Raw genomic sequence first — 22,125 nt, 5'->3', positions numbered from 1 at the left:
GTGCTGAGCCATGCACTGGCGCTAGCTACTCCGGACACCTGCATCCAAGTTATAAAAGTAGCTCCTTTGAGAACCTCAATGTCCACAGACAGATGGTTTGGGAGAGAAGTGAAGAAAGCCATTCATGTGAAACTAAAACAGACATCTCTAAAAAGAGGAGGAGGTGGCCTCTGTCCCCCATGGCCGGGTACTTATAAAACAGTTTATAAATCTGACTTGAGATCCTAAAGTTTCAGATCCATTAACATCCCTGACATGGCAGTTTCACAACCATATAAAATTCAAGGCATGTGAGTGTTGGGTTACTAATAAGCCATTAGCGATGTGAGTTGAGAGTGACAATGTATATTGCCACTCAACTGCTATTTAGATTTCCTCGTGCGAGTATGCAGATCTATGCATTTTCTTCTGCGGTTAAAATTCTAATTAAGCGGTCTATAAAAATTCACTGACTGAGAACCTTCAGAGTCATCTTAGCCTCCTATGACATAATAGCTCCCTGAATTGGATAATCAGACCACTGAAAGAAAAAGAGATACTATTCTCATTTAGGCTTTTATTGCTCAGTCACACATCCAGGCAAACTTTTCAACATCCACACAATCTTTTACGAGCAGTACAAGATGGTATCATGTAAATAAGTAACAAAGGAGATTCCAGTCAGATCAAGTGAAACAAAATAAGACTGGTAAAATTCAATTGTTTTCAAGTAGTCATCAAATTCAACGAAACTATAAGAATTTCAAGAATCCCACATGTAATGATAATGTGCATTTTTGATGTCCAATACAGTCGGTGCAGTAACACTGAAACTTTAGGAACTGTTTCATTTTCCAAAATTGTCCCAAATTTCCAATATAAGGCAAATTATGCATCAAGATGAGGTCAAAACAGCAGAGTCCAAGTAATCAACTAACCGTTTGTAGCAGAGCTGAAAACCTATATTGACGGGACAAAGAAAATTGATGAGACACTAAAAGAAAGTGCCAAAGGATGTTAGAACTCCATAACAGTCTACAGTATATGTATACAGGATCTGTATATGTGTATGTCAGATTTCTTTATTAAACATTCTCATTAACTTCAAGCATGCTGAAAATTAAAAGTTAGATAAGGCAATTAGATTAGTTTGTGAATGAGAAGTCGTCGATCTGGACTCTGCTGCGATGCCCCAAACAGTGTCTTCAACTTGTGTAGTGTCTACCTTGATTAAAGCCAGCTTGGTTGTAGTGCTGCCCACCATGTTGGAAGAACTGTTCAAACTGTCCTCCTTGGTTAAAACTCTGACCCCCTCTCCCTCCCCAGCCTCCTCCTTGTCCTCCTCTGCCTCCTCTTCCCCTACCTCCTCGCCCTCTGCCCCCGCCTCTCTCATGGTGCCAACCTCCATCTTGGTGATAATTCTCAGGGTAACCACCTCCTCCTCCGTGGTAGCTGGAGTCCTGGAAACCTCCTTGGTGGTTTCCTCCTCCTCCTCCATAACCTCCTCTCCCTCCTCCTCCCTGATGACCTCCTGCATCCTGATAATGGCCCTGGTTGTAACTACCTCTCCCTCCTCCATCGCCCCAGCCACCCTGTACCTTCCCCCCTCTGCCACCTCCTCTACCTCCCCTGTCTCCATGTCCTCCACCACCTCCTCTCTCATATCCTCCACGGCCACCTTGGGAGTAATGATCGTAGCCCCCCCTGCCACCTCCATACCCACCCCCACCATAGTGTCCTCCAGCTTGAGGAGCATCCTGACGCTTCTGCCACGAGGGCATCTCTGGGGGTGGAGGCTCGATCTCACATGGCCGGCCTCCCCTGTCTGGAACCCGACCCATTAGAACCTGAGGAAGGGAAAAGTACTGACATAAAACCATTCCAAGTGAAGCCTGTTAGAGAATGTTCCTCAGACATGCTACATCAAAACTGAGGTCAAATTCAGCTGTCAGTGTAAATAAACAAATGCTACTGGAAGGGTCATAAAGGTACATATTTCTTCAAATGAATTATGAAACCTTAAATATTTAGGACTTCAGTGAAGCAGGCTTGTCTTCAGACTCCTGAAGAAATGCGTAGAAAAATGACATGACAAGCCAGTATGTCCTGAACCCATTATATGTTTGACATAAAACCAAATATTTGTCCTAATTAATCAATGTCATGCATTTGGGGCAAAGGGCTGCAAATAGAACAAAAAAGTTATGCATTTAGTGGCACAATAACACACTGCTGGTTTTGGTGTTCTGACAAGAACTGCTGCTTAAATGCAAAATCTACAGCTTTTTCTTAATGTGAAGAAATTCTAAATAAAACTGACACAATTACTACTTCTGTTGCTAAAAAATATGCAGGTCACTAGAAACCGAAACTATTAGCCCATCTGTTTCAGCACAGATCAAATATTGCAAACATCCGACCATGCAGCGATGAGAACATGGGCTTTTGCACAGAAGAAAAACACGCTGCAGCGCGGACGTCCGCGTTTAGATACAGCTGTATAGTAAACGCTGACATCCATGTTTACGATAGAACGCGGACATTCGCGCTGCAGCGTGCATACATAATACATGCACGATGCCGCGCCATGCTCCGCGCTCCGGTCGGAAGGGAATTTCTGTTGCATTGCGCGCTCACTTCCGCTTTTGATGACGTATCGTGCTCAGACGACTCGTCGACGCGTCGTTTGGTGCATCCCTAATTGCAAGTAACCCACCTTATTAATGGCACAAGCGGTCTTCTCTCTTATCTTGCCACTGCTTGTGCGGAGAATCTTCGAAAAGTCTTGCCGAGCAGCCAAAAGGTGGGCAACAGAGATTTTACTTTTGGTGCTGAGAGCAGAACGCAGTGGCTGGTAAACTTTGCTAAGCTTATCAGAATGTGTCTGAAAAAAGATACAAAAAAACAATGTCATCCACTTTAGGAAAAAAATAAATTGAGTACATTGTTCATTTATTAAGATATAATATGGCCAGCACACAATGCTTTGAGTAACAATGATAAAAGATACATGTTTTTATTAGAGGTAAGAAAAAAAGCCAGATTTTTTTAACACGAGGAGGAAGTTGGTGCTGCGTGAAGTAGCTGCTAGTTGCAGGAGCTCTGTAGTGTTTTAGTGTTCTTAGCAGTTTTTAGCCTGTTCACTGGTTTTTATGTCTAGTTTTTAGCTTCTATGTCAACAGCACAGTCTTAGTCATGTGTTTTATGTTGTTTTTTGTGAGTGAGGACACCTTTTTCACACATAATGACCAAGTCAAGGACTACGTACACAAAGGATCACCTGGTTGCCCTGAGGAAAGCTCATCGACACCCACATCACCAACGAGTGAAGTTTGACTTACCGGTCGAACTCAGGCGGAGATTCCGGGGGTGCAGAGCGGGTGTGAGGCGACGCACAAACAGGCAGAGGTACAGACCATGTCTACCTTCCATTATCATGGGCAACGTGAGGTCGCTGAAAGCACCGAAGAGAATGGAGGAGCTGGCGGAGCTCACGAAATCTCAGTGGGAGTATCGTGAATGAACATGTCCCAGACTCTGTTGTGTCTCTTAGTGGTTTCCTGACGGTTCGATCAGACCGCAACACAAAGTTATGCGGCAAGAAGTCCAGCGGCGGTCTCGCCGTGATGATAAACAACAAGTGGTGTAATACCGGACACATCACTCTGAAGGAACGGTTCTGGTCCCCTGACGTAGAACTGATAATACCTGAATTTCCCCTCTGGGATCAATAAAGGGTTATCTTATCTTAATTAATGGCTATTAGTATGCGTCCCTATAGATAATTTTCACATGATGTCACACTTCCGGGGCCAACATATTGTGTGGTCAGTGTGGAAATTGTTGCGGTCAGGAGTCAGCGAGCAAGATAAGTATTGAGCAAGATAAATATAGTTTGCAGTGTGACTGGGGACAACAATGGTTCACTTCTGTTGTGTCCACGGCTGCCACAACAAGGCAAAAGGCCCAGTTAAACGGAGCTTCTTTAGAATTCCCAAAATAAGGGTTACCGAGGGTGAACAGACAAGGAAACTCAGCCGGCAGAGGCACCGCACTTGGCTTGCCAGGATCAATAGGAAAGACTTCATACCTTCTCCTCACACAAGGATTTGCTCTGATCACTTCATGACGGGTACGTGTTTTTTTTTTTTTTAGCTCCCGTTCAGTTTAAAGTAATGTCTCCATTCACATCGAAGTAGCCAGGTCAGTAACATAAACATCAATGAGGGGGCAGAGTGAGGACTGTGGAGGTGGGGTGGTAGGTGAAACTGGGGCTTACCTTAGCACTGATAACAACCAGGTCACCAGCCTTGAGATGAACAACATCGCTCACCCAACCACAAATTAACTGGTTCTAAGCCTCGAGGGATTTGTATACCTTCATCTGATCCATACTGTATGCACTCTGTGTATAAACGAGGTAGGTCACTTCAGGCAGGCCGCTGTGGGTGCTTGTCCAGTCCAATCCGTCTGTGTAACTTCATAAGGATCGATTCCATCAATTAACTCCGACTTCCTCTGATATCGGTCTTTCAAAGTGCTATCAAGTGTGTCGATATACTTTTTCAGCTGAGTGGCAGCCATAGCCAACAAATATTAGGCTAAAAGATAAACTCCAGTCACGGACTCAACAAAGCTCACCACTCAAAATGGCGCTGAGCTACTTACTGACTCGGAAGTGTGACGTCAGTGAAAAGGGTCTATTATATTCCCCGTGAATACTCACATGCAATAGTGTTTGTTGTTTACATTCCACCGTCAGCGAATGCGGAAGTTGCGTGTGATGTCATCCACTGCGTGATTGTGAGACTCCAGACAAAGAGTCCCAACGCGTTCATGGCAGCGTCTGGGGACTTCAATCACGGGTCACTCGCTAGGACCCTGCCCACTTTCCAGCAGTGTGTGAGCTGCTGTACCAGAGAGAACAAGACACTTGACCTTCTGTATGTCAATGTAAAGGATGCATATAAATGCACTGCTCTGCCCCAGATGGGGGGGGGGGGGGGGGGTGTCTGATCACAACCTTGTCCACCTCACATCCCTGTATAAGCCCCTTGTGAAGCAACTGCCTGTGACCACTAAGCAGGTGAGAAAGTGGACGTCAGAGGCCAATGAGGCTCTAAAGGGATGTTTTGAGACTACTGACTGGGAGGTGTTTTACGACTCCTATGGCGATGATATTGATGAACTTACAGACTGTATCACAGACTACATACAATTATGTGTAGATACTGTGGTACCCACTAAGACTATATGCTGCTTCTCGAACAATAGGCCCTGGGTCACCAGTCAACTAAAAGGTCTTCTTAATCATAAGAACAGGCGTTTCCGCGAGCAGCGGAGCTTCTACAGCTAATCCCTGCTGCTTGGGACACACGTCTCAATTCTGATCACAGATGTATTAAAAATGACTCCCGAAACACACATTTTTGCACAAACTGTTGCTCAGTGAAATCTGGCTGGTACCGTACAACCGTGTCCGACCAGTAGCGTGAACGCGGAAATGCCCGGCAGTAGCCAACCACGAGAGTTTCGTGTTGCAGTGACGGACTGGCTTGGCTCCGAGCCAGTGGAAACGCAAACTGGTTTTTAGCTCCTGGGGCCGGCGGAAACACGGTATATGGGTGCGATCGATTCTTCATTTTTAATAATCTCAAACGTTGAAAAAATAAATCAAATATTCAAAATCATCTGGCGGGCCAGATATTATTCCTGACGGACCAGTTTTTTTTGTGAATTTCTGTTAATGTGAATTTCTCTTTGGAGATTAATAAAGTATCTATCTATCTTTTGGCCCGCGGGCCGCCAATTGCCAATTACTGATCTACATGTTGGAGAGGGCCTACTCACACTTGGAGAAGAAGGGGAGTACAGTGAGAATCATGTTCTTTGACTTCTCCAGTGCATTTAACACCATCTGCCCCTCTCGGCTTGCTGAGAAGCTCTCAGCAATGCATGTGGACCACAACACAGTTGACTGGATTATCGACTACCTCACCCTGAGGCCTCAGTATGTGCGGCTGCAGGGCTGTAAGTCTGATGTACTGTTGGGAAGCACTGGAGTACCCCAGGGAACCGTGCTGTCTCCGTTCCTATTTACACCTCTGACTTTAGCCTCAGATCTGGATCATGTCATCTCCAGAAGTTCTCGGATGACTCCATTGTGGGGTGCATCACCGGGGACAGGGATGAGGAATACAGGGGCGCAGTGGAGAGATTCGTCGGCTGGGCTGAGCAGAACTATATGCTCCTGAACCCCAAAAAGTCAAAAAACTTGTGATTGATCCCAGGCAGGGCAGAAAGAGGACCCCAGTACCCATCGATATCCGTGGGGAAGCAGTGGAGATGGTAGACAGCTACAAATTTCTAGGTGTCCACTTAAACAAGGACCTGGACTGGAAAGACAACACGGCGGCAGTCTATAAGCGGGCTCAAAGTAGACTGTACCTTCTGCGGAGACTTAGGTCATTTAATGTCTGCACTGGGCTGTTACAGATGTTTTATCAGTCTGTGGTAGCCAGCATCCTGTTCTACGCAGTGGTTTGCAGGGGTGGGGGCATTAAAGCCAGGGAGTGCAGCAGGCTCAATAAGACCATCAATAAGGCCAGCTCGGTGGTGGGCTTAAAAATGGAAGAGCTGCAGTCGGTGGTGAATAGGAGGATGAGGGTTAAGATTGACTCTATTCTAGCCAACCCCTCTCATCCACTCTATGATGACCTGCAGGATAGAGTGAGCACCTTCAGCCAGAGGTTCACCCTTCCAAACATTAAAACAGAGCACTATAGACTTTCCTTTTTACCCACCGCCATAAAACTGTACAACTCTTAAGAACTCTCTCCTGAAGTGCAATGTTGTCCTTGTTTTGGCCCTGGTCTTCTGTGTGATGTCCACTGTGTTTCTTGTGTCCTTGTTGATTTTAGCTCAGTTTTTATGTTTTATTGCCATTTACACTATGGCACTGTGCTGCTGGAACGTCTTCATTTCCCCTCGGGGATAATAAAGTTAATCTCATCTCACATTAAGATTAATATGCTAATGTGAACAAGAATGAGTGTTCTCAGATGCTTAAAGGCGATTCAAGTTTTGTTGCAGTGTCTGATAAAGGTTAAGTCACGGTGTCTCTACGGAAGTGTTGGTGAGGCTGTACTCAGATCAGAATTTGATCAAGTTCATACCAAGTTGATTGGTCAATTGACAGAAAACAATCTGTAACTATCTTGATTTTCATGCATTTCATGACTTTATAGGCAAACCAAATACCCCCTGGTTTGACTATCTCTTTAAGACACTTTGTGCTCTAGACTGTGGTAATCATTTTTCACCGTTAGTGATGACAGACATGTCAGAAAATTTACTGTAGCTATATTAACTGTAGTACCTGATTACACCCCCAGGTGAAGTGTCTTGGCACAGAGCAGCTGTAGTTGCTAGTAACTTTAATTTGCATTAGAAGTTTGGTTACATGCTGCCAATAAAATTCAAATACAATTGGTGACACTGCTCTGAGTACAAATACATTTTAGAGGTGTCAGTAAATCCTGACAGATTGCTTGGACAGATAAAAGTTTTGCAGCGATGGTATTTGTGAACATCTGTTTCAGCTGAGTTAGTGTTTCCGGCAGCTGGACTGACAATAAACACAGTGAACAAGTCACTCCATTATGTAGATCAGCTATGAGGATTATTATGATATCAAACTGCTGTGCAGAGATTAAAAAGGTAACAGTACTATTGTAGACTGTAACTTGATTTGTGAACAAATTTATCAGAATACATTGCTATTTTATTATAATTATTTAAAATATTAAACTAGCCCACTGTTTTCTTCGTGTATTCTTCAGATTTCTAATGTGACCAAGTCATTCCTGGCAAACATTAGTTGTCATCATTTAAAAACTGTGCTATCAACGTATCAAAAATTGTCCACTGTGTTTCAGTAAGTTGAGGAAATATTTTACAATTTGCATTTTTATCAATAGGGCTTCCAGATATTAAAAAGTGCCGTTTCTGTAACATTGAGGCAGCAAAACAGTGTTAAACGGAGAAAATAAAATCTTAACTTTAAACAGAAATATAAATTAGCAAAAAAAGTTAGAGATTATACTGGAACCAGCAAATAACCACCTGGACATGAAGTCGCTCTAAGCTGAATTCAACCTCAACCCTGAAAAAACTGTCCTCATGAGTGGTTGGTCGTTTTCACTGTTCTATTGAAACACATTTCATTTTAAACAAACTTCTCTGTTCTGAGGGGCAAAAACAGAGTTATGTAAACAGCAAATCTTCCTGTTTAAAATGCTTTATTTTTGTGTACTGTCAGATTTGATCAAAATTCTAAGTTCTTGCTTACCTTTGCTCTGTCAGACCAACCGAATGACTGAACTGTCACATCGAGACGCTTCAACAACATTTTCCGTCTCACTTCATACTCGTTTACTAATGCTTGGTTTATAGCTTCAATTTTTTCCTGAGAAAATGAAAACAATCATTCAGTTATGCAGTCTTGACTGACTGTACTGCACTTTTTCACAAATTTTCAGTACTTACCAAGTGCACAGGTCCAAGGGCCTTCTTCAATAAAGGTTCTCCTGTGTGATTTGGTGGTACGCGACTTATGGCTTCTTTCAGCTAAGGAAAAAAAAGACAACATACGGATGTGCGCAAGTGAAACCCCTTGTTCCAGTATCTGGTTTTGAAAAGGACTTGGTGACGACCGGAAACACATTGATGCCCGCCCTGTGGAGAAAATTTTCCTGAGATCCCATTAATCCAAACATAAGTCTTTTCTCTTGAGAGACTGCAACATGAAATATCTAAAAAGGTAAATCCCACCTTCGTGTCTCCCTCATCTATCATTAACTCACTATCTCCTGCCAGCTTCTTGAAGTTCAAACTCATTTTCTTTGTGTTTTCAAGTTCAGCATCAATTGCAGTCGTTTGACAAATTTGTTTTAGAGCTTCATTTCTACAGTTTGAACATCGAAGCATTACGGTGGAGACGGCACTACACGACTAGCAAAGAAAAATTACCTTACGGTGCTATTTAACTGTCAATCTTTCCCCACCACCTGCATGTGTTCAGCCCACTGATGCGTCACAATCTAGTACTCAGAATGAAACTGCATGCATACACACTGTCTGCATTCAAAGTTCATATTGGGCAGCACACATGTAAAACATTTTTTTAGTGTTGTGGTAGTGATTCCACAGTAGCTGGTGTCTAGAATCAAAAGACGTGTCACCCTGAACTACAGGTGAATTCAACTAAGTGCTGTATATGTCACGAGTGCACACCACCTCCCTGTGTCACCAGCCCAACAGACCTTCTTCTCTATTCCGCTGAAGAACTGGAACATGGTGATGTTGGCTGGAGGCTTGGACATGCCCAGTGCCATGCAGATACCCTTCAGCTCCTGGAACACGGGACTGCCGGACTCCTGGGTTTGCTTCTGAGGCTTGTTAACCAGGATCATCCTTGAAGCCTCCAACTCAGACACCAGAAAAGCTGAGACACAAAAATTGGATTTGATTACCTTCTTACTGCTGTTACAGAATGCTCAGCTTTGAGAAAGTTGTATCTAAAACAGTTTCAATGAAATTGATTAAGACCAACTGGCAAACTTTTAAAATCTGTTATGAAATATTAAATGCAGTGTGCTAACACATACAGGAAATCCACCTGCCATAAATCATTTCAATGCGTAACATTTTGATTTTTCATAATAGGAAAAACAGCAGTATAATGATACCACTGATGATGGTTCCATTCTTTATAAGCAGAGCTGACAATGTGCACAGCTCGGATTCAGCCCTGAATTGGTTACACTCCAAAGAATCTTAGAGTTGAGCCAAATTTCTGCTAAGTCAATTGTTGTTCAATGTGTAGTCTGATTGATTACAAAGATTTACAGACTGAACAATCAAGTGTCTCACAACCAAACAGATTTCTGGCAGATTTGATATTTTCAGCTGTTTTGTATTTTGACTCAGATTTCCTTTGTGGTTGCTGATTAAAGCTACAGTATTCTTGTTTTAGTATTATTGGATTAGAATAATTTAATGCTTAAACTGTAACATGAAACTAAAGGTTTTTTGCAAAACAGGCAGAGCAAATAATCTGCATCACGTCAATCATCTGCTGCTCAGTATCTTTTTCTTCCCTTTCCATTCATGTCAGAACTGCAAAAGTTACATTGCCTTTCTCGCTTTTTTGCCTTCATTTAGACCATCCTGATTTAAAGAAGTTTGTCAGTTGACAAAATGGATGAGTGGGTGCAATGTTTACATTCAGTGAGTTGCTGCAGTGTGAGCAGTCAAGGGATCTTATGGAGTGTGACCATAAATGTTGCAGGTGTTGGCTGTGCATAAAAGCCGGTGAAAATATGTGCACAACAAACAAGACTGATATGTACTATGCTTTGGGTGCCAAGAAGGCCACCACGCACCATACAAGGGCCACTGAAACAGCACAACTTTTAACATTTGGAGTCATGTTATTGGCAAAGCCTGTATTTGACAAGTCAGAATAAATAGGCGAGAAAAGTGTGTTGCTTGGGAAAAATAAAACATTTAACCATCTCAACACAATAATCTACATTCTGCAGAAAACTGAAAGAAGTTACAGCAGCTTTAATACTAAATGCTGCATGTTCCAATATACCATGTTTACAGGGAGATAGCTGCCAAAACCACATAATTTGTACACATCAACTCAAATAGGGGCACATTTTTACTCACAATCTTCAAAGGAAACTTAACTGAATGGAGCTTACAAGTTTAAAACGGTGCATAATTCTTTATACACAGCAGACATTTCAGCATGTCGTGGTCACAAAAACTCAGCTGCAATTAATAATCCAGGTCCAGGTTTTGTGCAGGCGTCATTTACTGAAACAGTAACAGTAACAGATTATATATACTATCAGGCCGTCTCCGCCGCAGCCACACCCCCCCCCCCCCCCCCGTGGACGGTCTCGTCGGTCCGGCGGGTTTTGCGCTGCACTTTTTTTTTTTTTTTTTTTTTTTTTTTGCCGCAGACCAGTGAGGTGGCAATGTCAGCAGAATTCTAATGAGGCGGTGGCCTATACCAGCGAGGCGGCCCGCCTCGTCGGTTATATGGGAGGGGAAACACTGAAACTGTGAAAGGTCTGTCAGAGTGATGCTGCTCTTCATACTGTGCCAGTGGCAGAGTGGAAGGTATGAAATCAGGTGATGACACATGCAAGAATAATGATTTTTCTAATTCCAAACTAGCAAAGGTTCCACACCCACTCTAACCCAGCAGCCCAAATTAATACTGACATCAAACATATGCAATACAAGAGAAATATTTGCCACACGTGTGGAACCTTAAAGCTCCCACACACCCACAGATGGTTTCACTTAATTTGAGTGCAGCAGGTGCAGAGTGAGTGAGATAGATTTCCTATTCTCTCCTCCAGTTTTTGTTGTAGATATCACAGTGGAGAAGTAGAAGCATGTATTATTATTAGAAACACCGTGACCTCATGTAGTTTCATCCAACTTCTATCTGAACAGCCAAAAATATTGAAAACATCTGATGTGGGTGTAAAAGCTTCCCACTGGGAACTACATTCTACATCAACAGACTGTGCAGCAGTGCACATCATAATATAGATCATTTCAGTCCCATTTACAAAAGGTCTTAACTTGAGATTGTTATACTGGCATCTGATTCTTTGCATTTTCATCCTTTATATTTATCTAGATGAACCTAAGAACAGTGACACATCAAAGGATAAGGGAAACAATGCTGTGCTACATACTCTGCATTTATTTAACATTGCCAAACTACTGTTACTGCTTCTAACTAGAGCCTTTATCTGGCTTGCTTGAGTTAAATGCAGGAGCCAGAGTTAAGTGACCTTTCAATTTGTGGGATTAATTATTTCTCAACAGAATCTGGTCACAGAGAACATCCTACATTTAACACCTGCTCAGATCTGATGACAGAGTGAAGCACTCCAAATATACTCTGGCTGATCTCACAATGTTTTCAGCAGACTTTTACACTGTGCATTAGCATGTACCTTACCCTAATCAGATAATTTATGTGGATGCAGATTGGATATTATTAACAGGAGACTTATCACAAGTGGTTGTGGCACAATGTTTGGCAAATGTTATGCTATTTGCCAACAGGCAAACACAGCATTAGAGATGTATGTCTGAGATGTGTCGTAAACAGAGATGTTGTTTGGCTGTTATCGTACTGAGGAGCAGTAGACAGTTGGTCCTGCTGAGGAACCTCTGGGTGATATCTCCGCTGGTGAGGATGGAGTAAGGACATACGAGCTCTGACAGCAGGCCACTCATCTCCAGCTGGAAGCTCTCCGCTTCTCTCGGACCTGGGACAAGCAGAAGGACAAAATTTGTCACATGATGTAATATCGTATTTTCCGCAGCTACAGGGTATTAGTTACAGTAACTGGTGCAATGTCAGGTGGGGTGCTTTGCTTCGGAGGCGCTTAAGCAATGGAATGGTATTGAATTTAAACTTATGTACAACCTTTTCAAGATTGACTCCCAACCATTAGGCAACAGCTACTAATACTATAAAAGAAGATATTTAGACAAAATATTGCACATTTATTTCCTGTCCCCATGGAAGACTCCACTAGCTCATTAAGAACATGTTTAACAACCACACAAACCAGTAAAAACAAATTGAGACAAGGATTGAACAACCAACTAGGTTTAAATGACCAACAAATCTGCACGCAAATTTTCACAAAACACTTAATCAAAAAGAGAGCAGGATGACAAAATAAAAAAATCTTGTGCCAAGTGCCTTAACCTTTCCTAAAATAGAGAGAGAGACAAAATCAAAGTCTTACGGCAAGTGCGTCAGCTGCACAGCCTTGTCCTCGTTAGTTTTGTCCATTTGCACCAATTCCTCCTTCTTCTCTTTGTATCTTTTCCTCAGAGAATTTGATTTTGTGATTAGTTCAGCCATTGCAATTTTGTCCAATCACCGCAACTTTCCCGCAATTTTGGCCCGCCTCCCGTGAGTTCCACCAATCATAGCAGCTCCCAGCGCAAACGTAATGCATGTATGTCACCGAATTCACTTCCTGTTTATGGTTTGAAGATGCAGACATGTGCGATACTAATGTCTCTCATTTACCAATAAAAATTACTGCTGAAGACCGTGATAAACAATTAATTCACTGATGTTCTTCACCAAAGCGGAGCTAAACTGTTTTACAACCGTGCAATATTGTGGTGGAATACAAAAAAAGAAAAAAAAAAAATCATCGATTGATACACACTCACGAAACATATTAGAACGGCTGAAATGAGCGGACAACAGACCAGACAAATCACCATGATGGAAACTGTTGCATCTAGATCCATTAGAGCACTGAAAGAATGAGGTAAATTAGATTAATTATTCCACCAAAGAGTGGAGAGAAATGTCAATGTCATCCGGAGGGCCGACCACCGCCTGAGCGGGACGCTACCACAGGCAACGCGCTCCGTGGTTGGACAACTGGGGCAGACGGGGCGTCTCGGTCTCGCCGCTGAGAGCCACGGCGGAGTTATGTGACGATCAGCGTGTGTGAATAATTTCCTTGTTACCCACATCATTCAAAACGGACTCGGGGATTTGAATGAAGTTTTCAGGGTCGGTCAGAAATGACACAAGGACCAAGTGATTAGACTTTGGCAGTGATACGGCTTAAAGTTTGGATCCACGTATAGGTTGTGGGAGAGCAATCTGCGGACAGATGAGCGCTATTCCGCGATCCCGCAGGCCGCGGTCGCTCTCGGAAGTCGAAGTGGCATCATCCAGGGAGATGTCAAGTTAGCACTGCAGCAGCTAAGTCAGCTATGTACTCAGTGCGCACGCGGAGGACTTCAGCTCTCTAACGACCAATGAATGCATTGCTATGACGTCGACGTGAGCGACTGACGAACGTTCCGATATAAAATTTTGCAAGCAAGATATGTTTTATTTTATTTATGTTTATTTTCTGATCAAAATGAAACAGCTCATTGTCTAAAAGAAAAAAATAATACCTCGTTTTTAAAAAATAATACCTTTTGCCCAAATTTAAAACCTTTTAAGGCCATTAAATTTTGCGTTTTTGATTTATCACTTTTTAATACTTTTTAAAACCCCGCGGAAACCCTGTCCTGGCAACGAGACTGACTCCGACAATGATGAGAGTGAACCCGGCATGTTTGATGTCGAAATTGCCCAGCTGTTCAATTTAGATAAAGAAGATGAGGACTTTTTTTTTTAGCATGCACCAAATAATACGGTGTACCTTATATATGGCTTAAGTACAGAAATAAACCCCATAATTGAGACTGCGCCTTACAATCCGATGCGCCTTATGGTGCGGAAAATACGGTACATAAAAATCAGTTGGTTCGATTTCACACTTGGCAACAATAAAATCTAATATTCCTCTAAGCTGCAACAGGCTCTTCAAGCTTTCAATTTCTTCTGTGCAGAAGTTGTGACAACAACGAATAGAAATATCCAAATGTAGACTTTTCTCTCCTTCTGCAGTCTGTTAAAAGAAAAATTCTTTGCCACTGTCATCAACCTTTGCCCAGCAAGAAAAGGAAATACAAGGTTTTATCATCCAGGTACAGTTCCTTGTGCACACGCACAGAGTACGCCACACTCAGTCAATATGTGTGAGCAGTAATCAGTCCTGATGTTGACAGTGCAATGCCATGAATGACACGTAACATCCTGACTCATGACAGTTACTACTCACACATGCTGCATCTGGTTGCTGTGACGTGCTCAGTGCACAAGAAAACATCTTGGAACTTTATGATCCATCATCATAATACCACAAAACTATCTGATGTATTCTACGAATATTGAAAATTTTCCATTAACCCAGCATCAAGAATGACTGTGCACAATACTGGTTAAATCGATCTTACAATTAGTTGCATGGACATTCTCCTCTAGTTTGCAGTAGAGTCGAAGCTCTGACACAATCCAGGCACAGAGTTTAGTGAACTCAGGTGAAGCTGCTCCTCCGCTCAAAGCAGAATCCAAAGCTCCGTCCTCCAATAGAGGGCCTTGGTACCTGCAGTCACACACAACTCAGATAAAGAAAACCTTGAACAGTCTGTAATCACAACTCTTGTCTCATGGTTCCTTTGTCAGTACAGCATGGCAGTGGTGATAAGTAATACTGTTAATGGATTTAGTCAGCATTCAAACTCAAGCCTCTCTGCCAAAGACCAACAGGAATTACCAATGGAGGCAAACCACTAAAATCAACCTACCTATGTCGAAGATATACACAGCAGAGACTGGAACATGAGTTCTGATCATTTAAAGAAGCTACACGATAACTCAACATTTAAGAAATTAACCATCAAACATTGTATCAATTCAAGTCCCACTTTTTAGAAAGCGTGTATTGGTATGGTGAACAGACAGGAATGCGTTGGCACTCTCCTGATATTGTAACGGGAGCTGCTCCGACTGACGCAACTCGCGACATTACATGTAAAATTGGTGGATAGATGTGTTTACACTAGTAAGTACACGGGCAGTTAAGATACAGTTGAGGCGCAATGAAAGAATCCATCTCTAGTACAGTCACGCTAGCTCCGACAGTAGGTTAGCCGGTTAGCTACCGTAAGCTAGATTACATCCCGCTGGCGAAAAGAGAGACTGAGGAAGGCTGGTGACTGAGAGAGGAGTCCAGCACATATTAACGTTCATACAACGTTAGACATTTTTAGTTCACATAAAGTTAACTTACCCCAAATCTTCGAGAGACACGAGAATATCATTCTCCATCCTTGTAGTCTACTTGAATATTCTAAAATCACGGATTGTCTTATCAGCCAGCTCAGCTGATACACGTTGCAGGTCTGTTTCTTCTGTTGCTGTGTAAATGGCAACGGAAAAACCATTTGGTTTGTGCATTACTGCCACCTAGTAGCCGGGAGTGAAAAATCTGGAAGGACTTAAAGATACAGCGCAATGACAGTGGTCCCTCACCGTATCACCATTCACTTGTCGCGGTCTCATTTTCTGAGTTTAAGTGGATTTTTGTTATATTGCTGGATTTTGCATATGTATTTTATTAGTTTATTGTTGTGGTGAGCTGCATTGACGAATGGCGCTGGAGAAAAGATACCTGCTTTTAAACATAGGCATATACATGTATGTGTATATGTTTATGCCTTTAGAGCATTCTGTAACTGGCGGATGCTTTTATTTTGACACACATGGAGAGCGACCCTTCTTCTTCTTCTTCTTCTTCTTCTTCTTCTTCTTCTTCTTCTTCTTCTTCTTCTTGTTTTACGGCGGTTGGCATCCAGCTTCTTGGTGCATTACCGCCACCTTCTGTTCCGGAGTGTGGACCAGACAGTAGACTTACAGACTTTACCCGACCAAGTTCAAACTATCAAATCTACAAACACACACTACAAAGACCAAACAAAAACCCAAACAAACAAGTAATAATAATAAAAAAACCCTCTAACTTGCACTCTCCACACCCAAGCCAACTACCACCCCTTATTCCTATCATTATCCCTACCTAACCATCATATTCTATTATAAACCCCGGTCCCCTATAAAAAATCCATCAGTGCCCTAACCTGTGCCCTCTCTTCCATACTTAGCAACTCTTTCAGTGTAAATTCCTGCACCCCTGACTCCTTTATCCTATCCATCAGCTCCCCTCTCTGCACCTTATACCTTCTACACCTCAGAACTACATGTTCCACTGACTCTTCCTCCTCCTGACAACCCTCACATAAACCAGTCTGGTGCTTCCCAATCAATTTCAGTGTTTTATTTAGTGCACTATGCCCCAACCTTAACCTGGTCATCACATTCTCCTCCCTCCTGTGTCCACTACTCACCCTCCCACCTCTGACGCTCTTTTGTACCTGATACAGGTGCCTCCCTTTCTTCTCTCCATCCCACCTTTCTTGCCACACTGAGTTGCTTTTTTCCCAGATAATACTTTTGATTTCTTTCTTGCTGATCCTCAGATGCATTTCTATTTTCCTTTTCAGTAAAGCTCTCTTGGCCAGATCATCAGCCCTCTCATTCCCCCTCACCCCTACATGTGCTGGTACCCACAGAAACTTTACCTGACCCCCCTGGTGAACAATTCTTGTTAGTGACTCAAGGGCTGAATATAGGATGTCCTGACGGCAGTTTGAATGAAAAGACCTGAGGCTTGCTAGCACTGATGATGAGTCTGAACACACTAATGCCTTTCCTAGACCAGTCTTCTCCACCCACTGTAGTGCAACCAAAACCGCCACCATTTCCACTGTGTATACTGAAAGATTATTAGATGTTCTTCTGTTGATCCCAATTCCTCTTTCCGGTACTGTTACCCCGAATCCTGTCACCCCTGTCTCAAGTTGCTTTGCCCCATCTGTGTATATGCAAGTAAAATTGCTGTACTTTGTTAATATATGACACTTAAACTCACCAACCAAATCAACCATGCTTTTTCCCCTCCTCTTAGCCTCTAATAAACCCCAATCAACCTCAGGCCACACTAGCATCCATGGGGCCACACCTGGATAGACTACCGTAGGACTAACTTTGAGGTTAAGTATTCCAAATTCTTTTGCAATGTTATTTGCTTCTTTTGCAAAGTTTTGCCTCCGGCTCCTTTCACCCTCCCAGAACCCCTGCAAAACTCCCTTTGTCAGATGAGACTGATGTGTCCTTGCAAGTTAGCCCAGTAGTTAGCTATTATCTGCCTTCTCCTAATTTCCAGAGGCATCTCTCCCACTTCCACCTGTAGAGCAGGAACCGGTGATGTTTTGACTGCCCCACTACAAACCCTCAGAGCCTGCGCTTGAATCACATCCAGTTTACATAATAAGGACTTGGATGCAGAACCATATGCCACAGTGCCATAATCAGTCACTGGTCTTATCAGTGCTATGTATAACTGCTTCAATGCTGAGCAGCTTGCTCCCCATTCTCTACCAGTCAAACACCTCATTACATTAATTACTTGCTTACTCTTTCCTTCAAGTCTCCCGATGTGCTCTGCCCATGTCAGCCGTGCATCAAACAAAACACCCAGAAATTTAAATGATTTAACCCTTTCTAACATGTGCCCATACATCCTCAACTTCATCCCTTCCTCAATCCTTTTCCTAGTGAAAAATAGTGTCTGTGTTTTCTCTACTGAGAACCTGCACCCCCATTCATTCCCCCACTCTACCACTTTGTCAATTGCACCTTAGACTTTCTTTATTGCGTGCCCCATGTCCTTTCCTCTTTTCCATAATGCCCCATCATCCGCAAAGAGCGATCTCCCTATATCTACTGGAACTTTTAAAAATACATCATTTATCATGATAATAAAGAGCAGTGGACTTATCACACTCCCTTGTGGTGTACCGTTTCCCACTGCGTACTGGTTTGACAGATCTGACCCTATGCGTACCTGTATTTTTCGTCCAAACAGAAAATCCTTCACCCAATTGAAAACTCTCCCACCAATCCCCATGTTGTGTATCTTTATCAGCAACCTCTCCTTCCACATCATGTCATAAGCTTTCTCAATGTCAAAAAACACTGCTATTACCGATTCTTTGGACAAAATCAACATTACTTCCGATCACAGAAAATTCATGGAATCCTGCAGACCAGGACCCTCACTACTCTTTCCCTACAGGCAACTTAAAATACTTAGGCATAAAAATTTCACCTAAATTATCTGAATTAGCTCACTTAAATTTTTCCCCATTACTGGATAACACCATCAATGACCTACAGCGCTGGAACAATCTCCCTATATCTCTTATGGGACGAATAGCTACTATCAAAATGAAAATCCTACCAAAAATAAATTACTTCTTTGCAATGATTCCATTCAAACCAACGTCCAACTGGTTCCAGTCGCTGGACTCGGCTATCACAAAATTTTACTGTAATAATAAAAAAGCAAAAATCAGTCTATCTACTCTTCAGAAAAGTAAAGCCGAAGGAGGTCTAGAAGCACCAAATTTTATGCATTATTATTTAGCTAACCAGCTACAATATCTTATTCTATGGACACAACCTACCGTAGATGCCAACTGTTGGTTAGAATTAGAACAGAAGGATTGCAATAGCATCAAACTTTCAGACATACTCTTTATTACAACATCCATCAAACGACATAACTGTTTTAAAAACCCAATGATTTCCTCCACCTTGACCGCTTGGTGGAAGGCATTAGAAATTGCAAACTCTAAATTGGAGCCCTGTAAGTTTTCTCCCATTTGGTACAACCCTGATTTTCAAGTTAACAATCAGCCGCTCCATTTAGCTGTTTGGGAGCACAATGGAATCACACATCTCCACCACCTCTTTTCAGACAATACGTTCATGTCATATACAAACTTGCTTCAAACATACAAAATAAAAAACGGGAATTTTTTACATTATCTTCAAGTTAAAAATATTATTAAGAAAAGAATCCCAACACTTCAAAGCACGCTCCGGCCGCCGGCATTAGCTGAAGCAATCATAAAGCTTTCTCCAACAACAACTAAAACCCTCTCTAAAATATATAAGTTACTCTTAAGCACTGATACAATACATTTACTTATCTCTAAATGGGAGTCAGATATATCTATATCTCCGGAACCAGACTTCTGAACTCAAATTTGCGATAATGCATTTAAAATGACAAAATACACAAACTTACAACTCATCCAATACAAAATCCTCCATAGAACACATATTACTCAATATATGATGAACAAAATGGGATTCTCCGACTCCGACATCTGTCTCCAGTGCTCCCAGAACACTGCTGATACTTATTTTCATGCTCTATGGCTGTGCACCCCCGTAAAAAATTTCTGGACCAACGTCTCAGAAAAACTTTCCGCTATCTTAAACTGCAGGATTCCTGTATCTCCAAGTCTGTGTTTACTCGGCGACTTAACAACAACGGACCTACCACGCAAACAATCTCAATCCTTACTTGTAGCCCTCGCCATTGCCAAAAAAACAATCCTTGTTAACTGGAAAAATAAGCAATCTCTGAACATTAATCTCTGGTTGAACCTCCTAATAAATCACATTTCAATGGAGAAAATCTCTGCTTCAAATAAAAATCAGTTGTTAAATTTTATACAAACATGGTCACCGTATGTTAACTCCCTTAACTTAAACCTGGTAACCTGACTCTGCCTGTTAGCGAGAGCCACCACATCACCCCAATATATGTTGCTGCTTATGTATGTTGGCATTGTGTAACTAATGATTGTCTTCAGTTAGGAACCCAGTCGCTGTCAGCAGGATCGAGCGGGCCGTATCGACGACAACTTACAGTCAACAACTCCCCAGGATCCTCTGTCTATATGCATGAATGGCTAGCTTGGTGTTACTGCATGCTTGGCTAATCTTCCAGGTGCTGTCCCCTGTGGCTCGGTGTGGTTGGCCTTGTTCCCCGGGCGGCGCTCGGTTTGGGCGGGCGCCGGGTCGCCTCGGGGGCCGGGGGTCGTGGGGGGCTGGTGGCGTCCTGCGGGGTGGCTGCTTCTGTGGGGGGGCATGGTGGGCGGTTCGGCTCGGTCGGGTGCCTGGTTTGGGCGCCCGCCGGGTCGCCATCTGCGACTAAAAATGTCGTGGGTGGCGGCCTGGCGGTCGTCTGGGTCTGGCGCCCGGTCGGGCTGGGTCGCCTGTCGTGTTCTCTTCATGGGGGTGGCCGCTTTGTGTGGTGTCGTTGGCCTCCCGTGGTTCCCTTGGCGCTTGTGGTGGCCTGGCGGCTGTCTGGATCGGGCGCTGCCCCCCGGGTCTCTACTGGGTCGCAATGCGTCTCGGCCATCTCCCGGTGCCCGCGGCGGGTGCTGTGCGGGGGTGTTGCCCGGGGGCTCGGGGCGGCGCTGTTCCGGCATGGCCTGTTGCTCTTCGGCTAGCAGTTGCGGTTCCGGCCTGGTGGGTCTCTGGGTGCCCCGTGGTACCCTCTCCTCTCCCCCTCCTCCTCCTTTTTCCCCCCTCGCCTCCCTCCTCCCGTCTTCCTCCGCCTCCTTGTCCCCTCTCCCTTGCCCCCTCCCTCCTCCCTCCCCCTCATCTTCCCGCTCTGCTGCCTGTCCTCTCCTTTCTTGTCGTCTACTCCTCCCCCTCCTTCTCCTGCCTTCCGCCCTCTCCCTGGGGCGTGGGGCGGGGGATGGGTGTGGGATGGGAGGGCGGTTGTGGGATGGGGTGGGGGGGCTTGGGGGCTGAGGGGGAGGAGGGTAGGGGGAGGGGGACCGGGTGAGGTGCGCGGGGGCGGGGGGTGGGTTGTGGGTTGGCGGCATGGTGGGGGAGGGGGGGTCGCTCTGGGCTGGGTCTCCGCTTGGTGGCTCCTGCGGGGGGGCTGGGTGGACCTCCTTGGGCTGGAGGGGACAGCTCCCTCCTTTTGGTGGAGGTTTTCATGCATGCCAGACCCACCACACCGGCACCTACCAAAACTCAATAGAGTGTGTTCCTCCGGTAGCTGAGTCAGTGGAGGTTGCTGGGTTAGTGTCTGTGGATCTCACTCTGCTCTATCTATCCTTCTTGTGGCCTCCTGACATCTTCATGATTGATCCAGTTGGGACTTTGTCGTATTAGGTGTTTGTGAAGGGTTTTAGATTTGTAAATGGTTTTAAGGTGTGAATTAAAGAGTACAAACAAATAAAATGCACCTTTTCTCTTAGAACACTGTCTATGCCTCACCTTTCTGTCTGTCCTGTGTTTGTTTTATGTTTCACGTGGGTGTGCACAGCCCTCAATGGCATAATGTAGGAAACAGCTTGAAATAAACATGATAGGTTAATTTGCCATGAGGGCCGGTGATGGTCACAGTCACAAAGAAGAAAAAAAAGTTGCACATGAAAAAAAAAAAAGAAAAAAAAAAAAAGCTATTACCGATTCTTTATTTACCTGGGCCATCCTTATTTCCGACTCTAATCTAACCACTGCGTCCATAGTGCTCCTGCCTTTCCTGAAACCACTCTGACACCCTGCCAAATGTTCCCTCTTTTCAAGTTGATATGACAACCTTTCCGTTATCATCCTTTCCATTACCTTGCAGACAGTTGATGTCAGTGATATTGGTCTGTAACTAGTAGGTTTGGATGGATCCTTGCCAGGTTTTCTTATTGGAACCACTACTGCTTCTTTCCAGGCTTCTGGTA

The 22,125-nt window shown here is 43.6% G+C and overlaps 1 protein-coding gene across 2 annotated transcripts; it reads right to left on the bottom strand.

Moving 5' to 3' along the window:
* Positions 1 to 541: 541 nt before the first annotated feature.
* Positions 542 to 15,870, bottom strand: fam98a (family with sequence similarity 98 member A). Of its 2 annotated transcripts, XM_022220937.2 has the most exons (8): positions 15,747 to 15,870; positions 14,911 to 15,059; positions 12,213 to 12,347; positions 9,303 to 9,484; positions 8,527 to 8,607; positions 8,330 to 8,446; positions 2,696 to 2,863; positions 542 to 1,826 (listed from the first exon to the last, which is right to left on the bottom strand). In XM_022220937.2, exons 1-8 carry the CDS (start codon positions 15,782 to 15,784, stop codon positions 1,185 to 1,187), a joined length of 1,512 nt encoding a protein of 503 aa, XP_022076629.1. In that variant the 5' UTR covers positions 15,785 to 15,870; the 3' UTR covers positions 542 to 1,184. The 2 variants fall into 2 exon arrangements, with proteins under 2 accessions (XP_022076629.1, XP_051815607.1); XM_051959647.1 differs by lacking the exon at positions 14,911 to 15,059 and having other exon boundaries at positions 15,747 to 15,864.
* Positions 15,871 to 22,125: the final 6,255 nt, after the last annotated feature.

Source organism: Acanthochromis polyacanthus, chromosome 15, assembly GCF_021347895.1.
Source record: "Acanthochromis polyacanthus isolate Apoly-LR-REF ecotype Palm Island chromosome 15, KAUST_Apoly_ChrSc, whole genome shotgun sequence".
NCBI classification, from domain to species: domain Eukaryota; kingdom Metazoa; phylum Chordata; class Actinopteri; family Pomacentridae; genus Acanthochromis; species Acanthochromis polyacanthus.
This window is presented reverse-complemented; position numbering and strand designations above follow the sequence as displayed.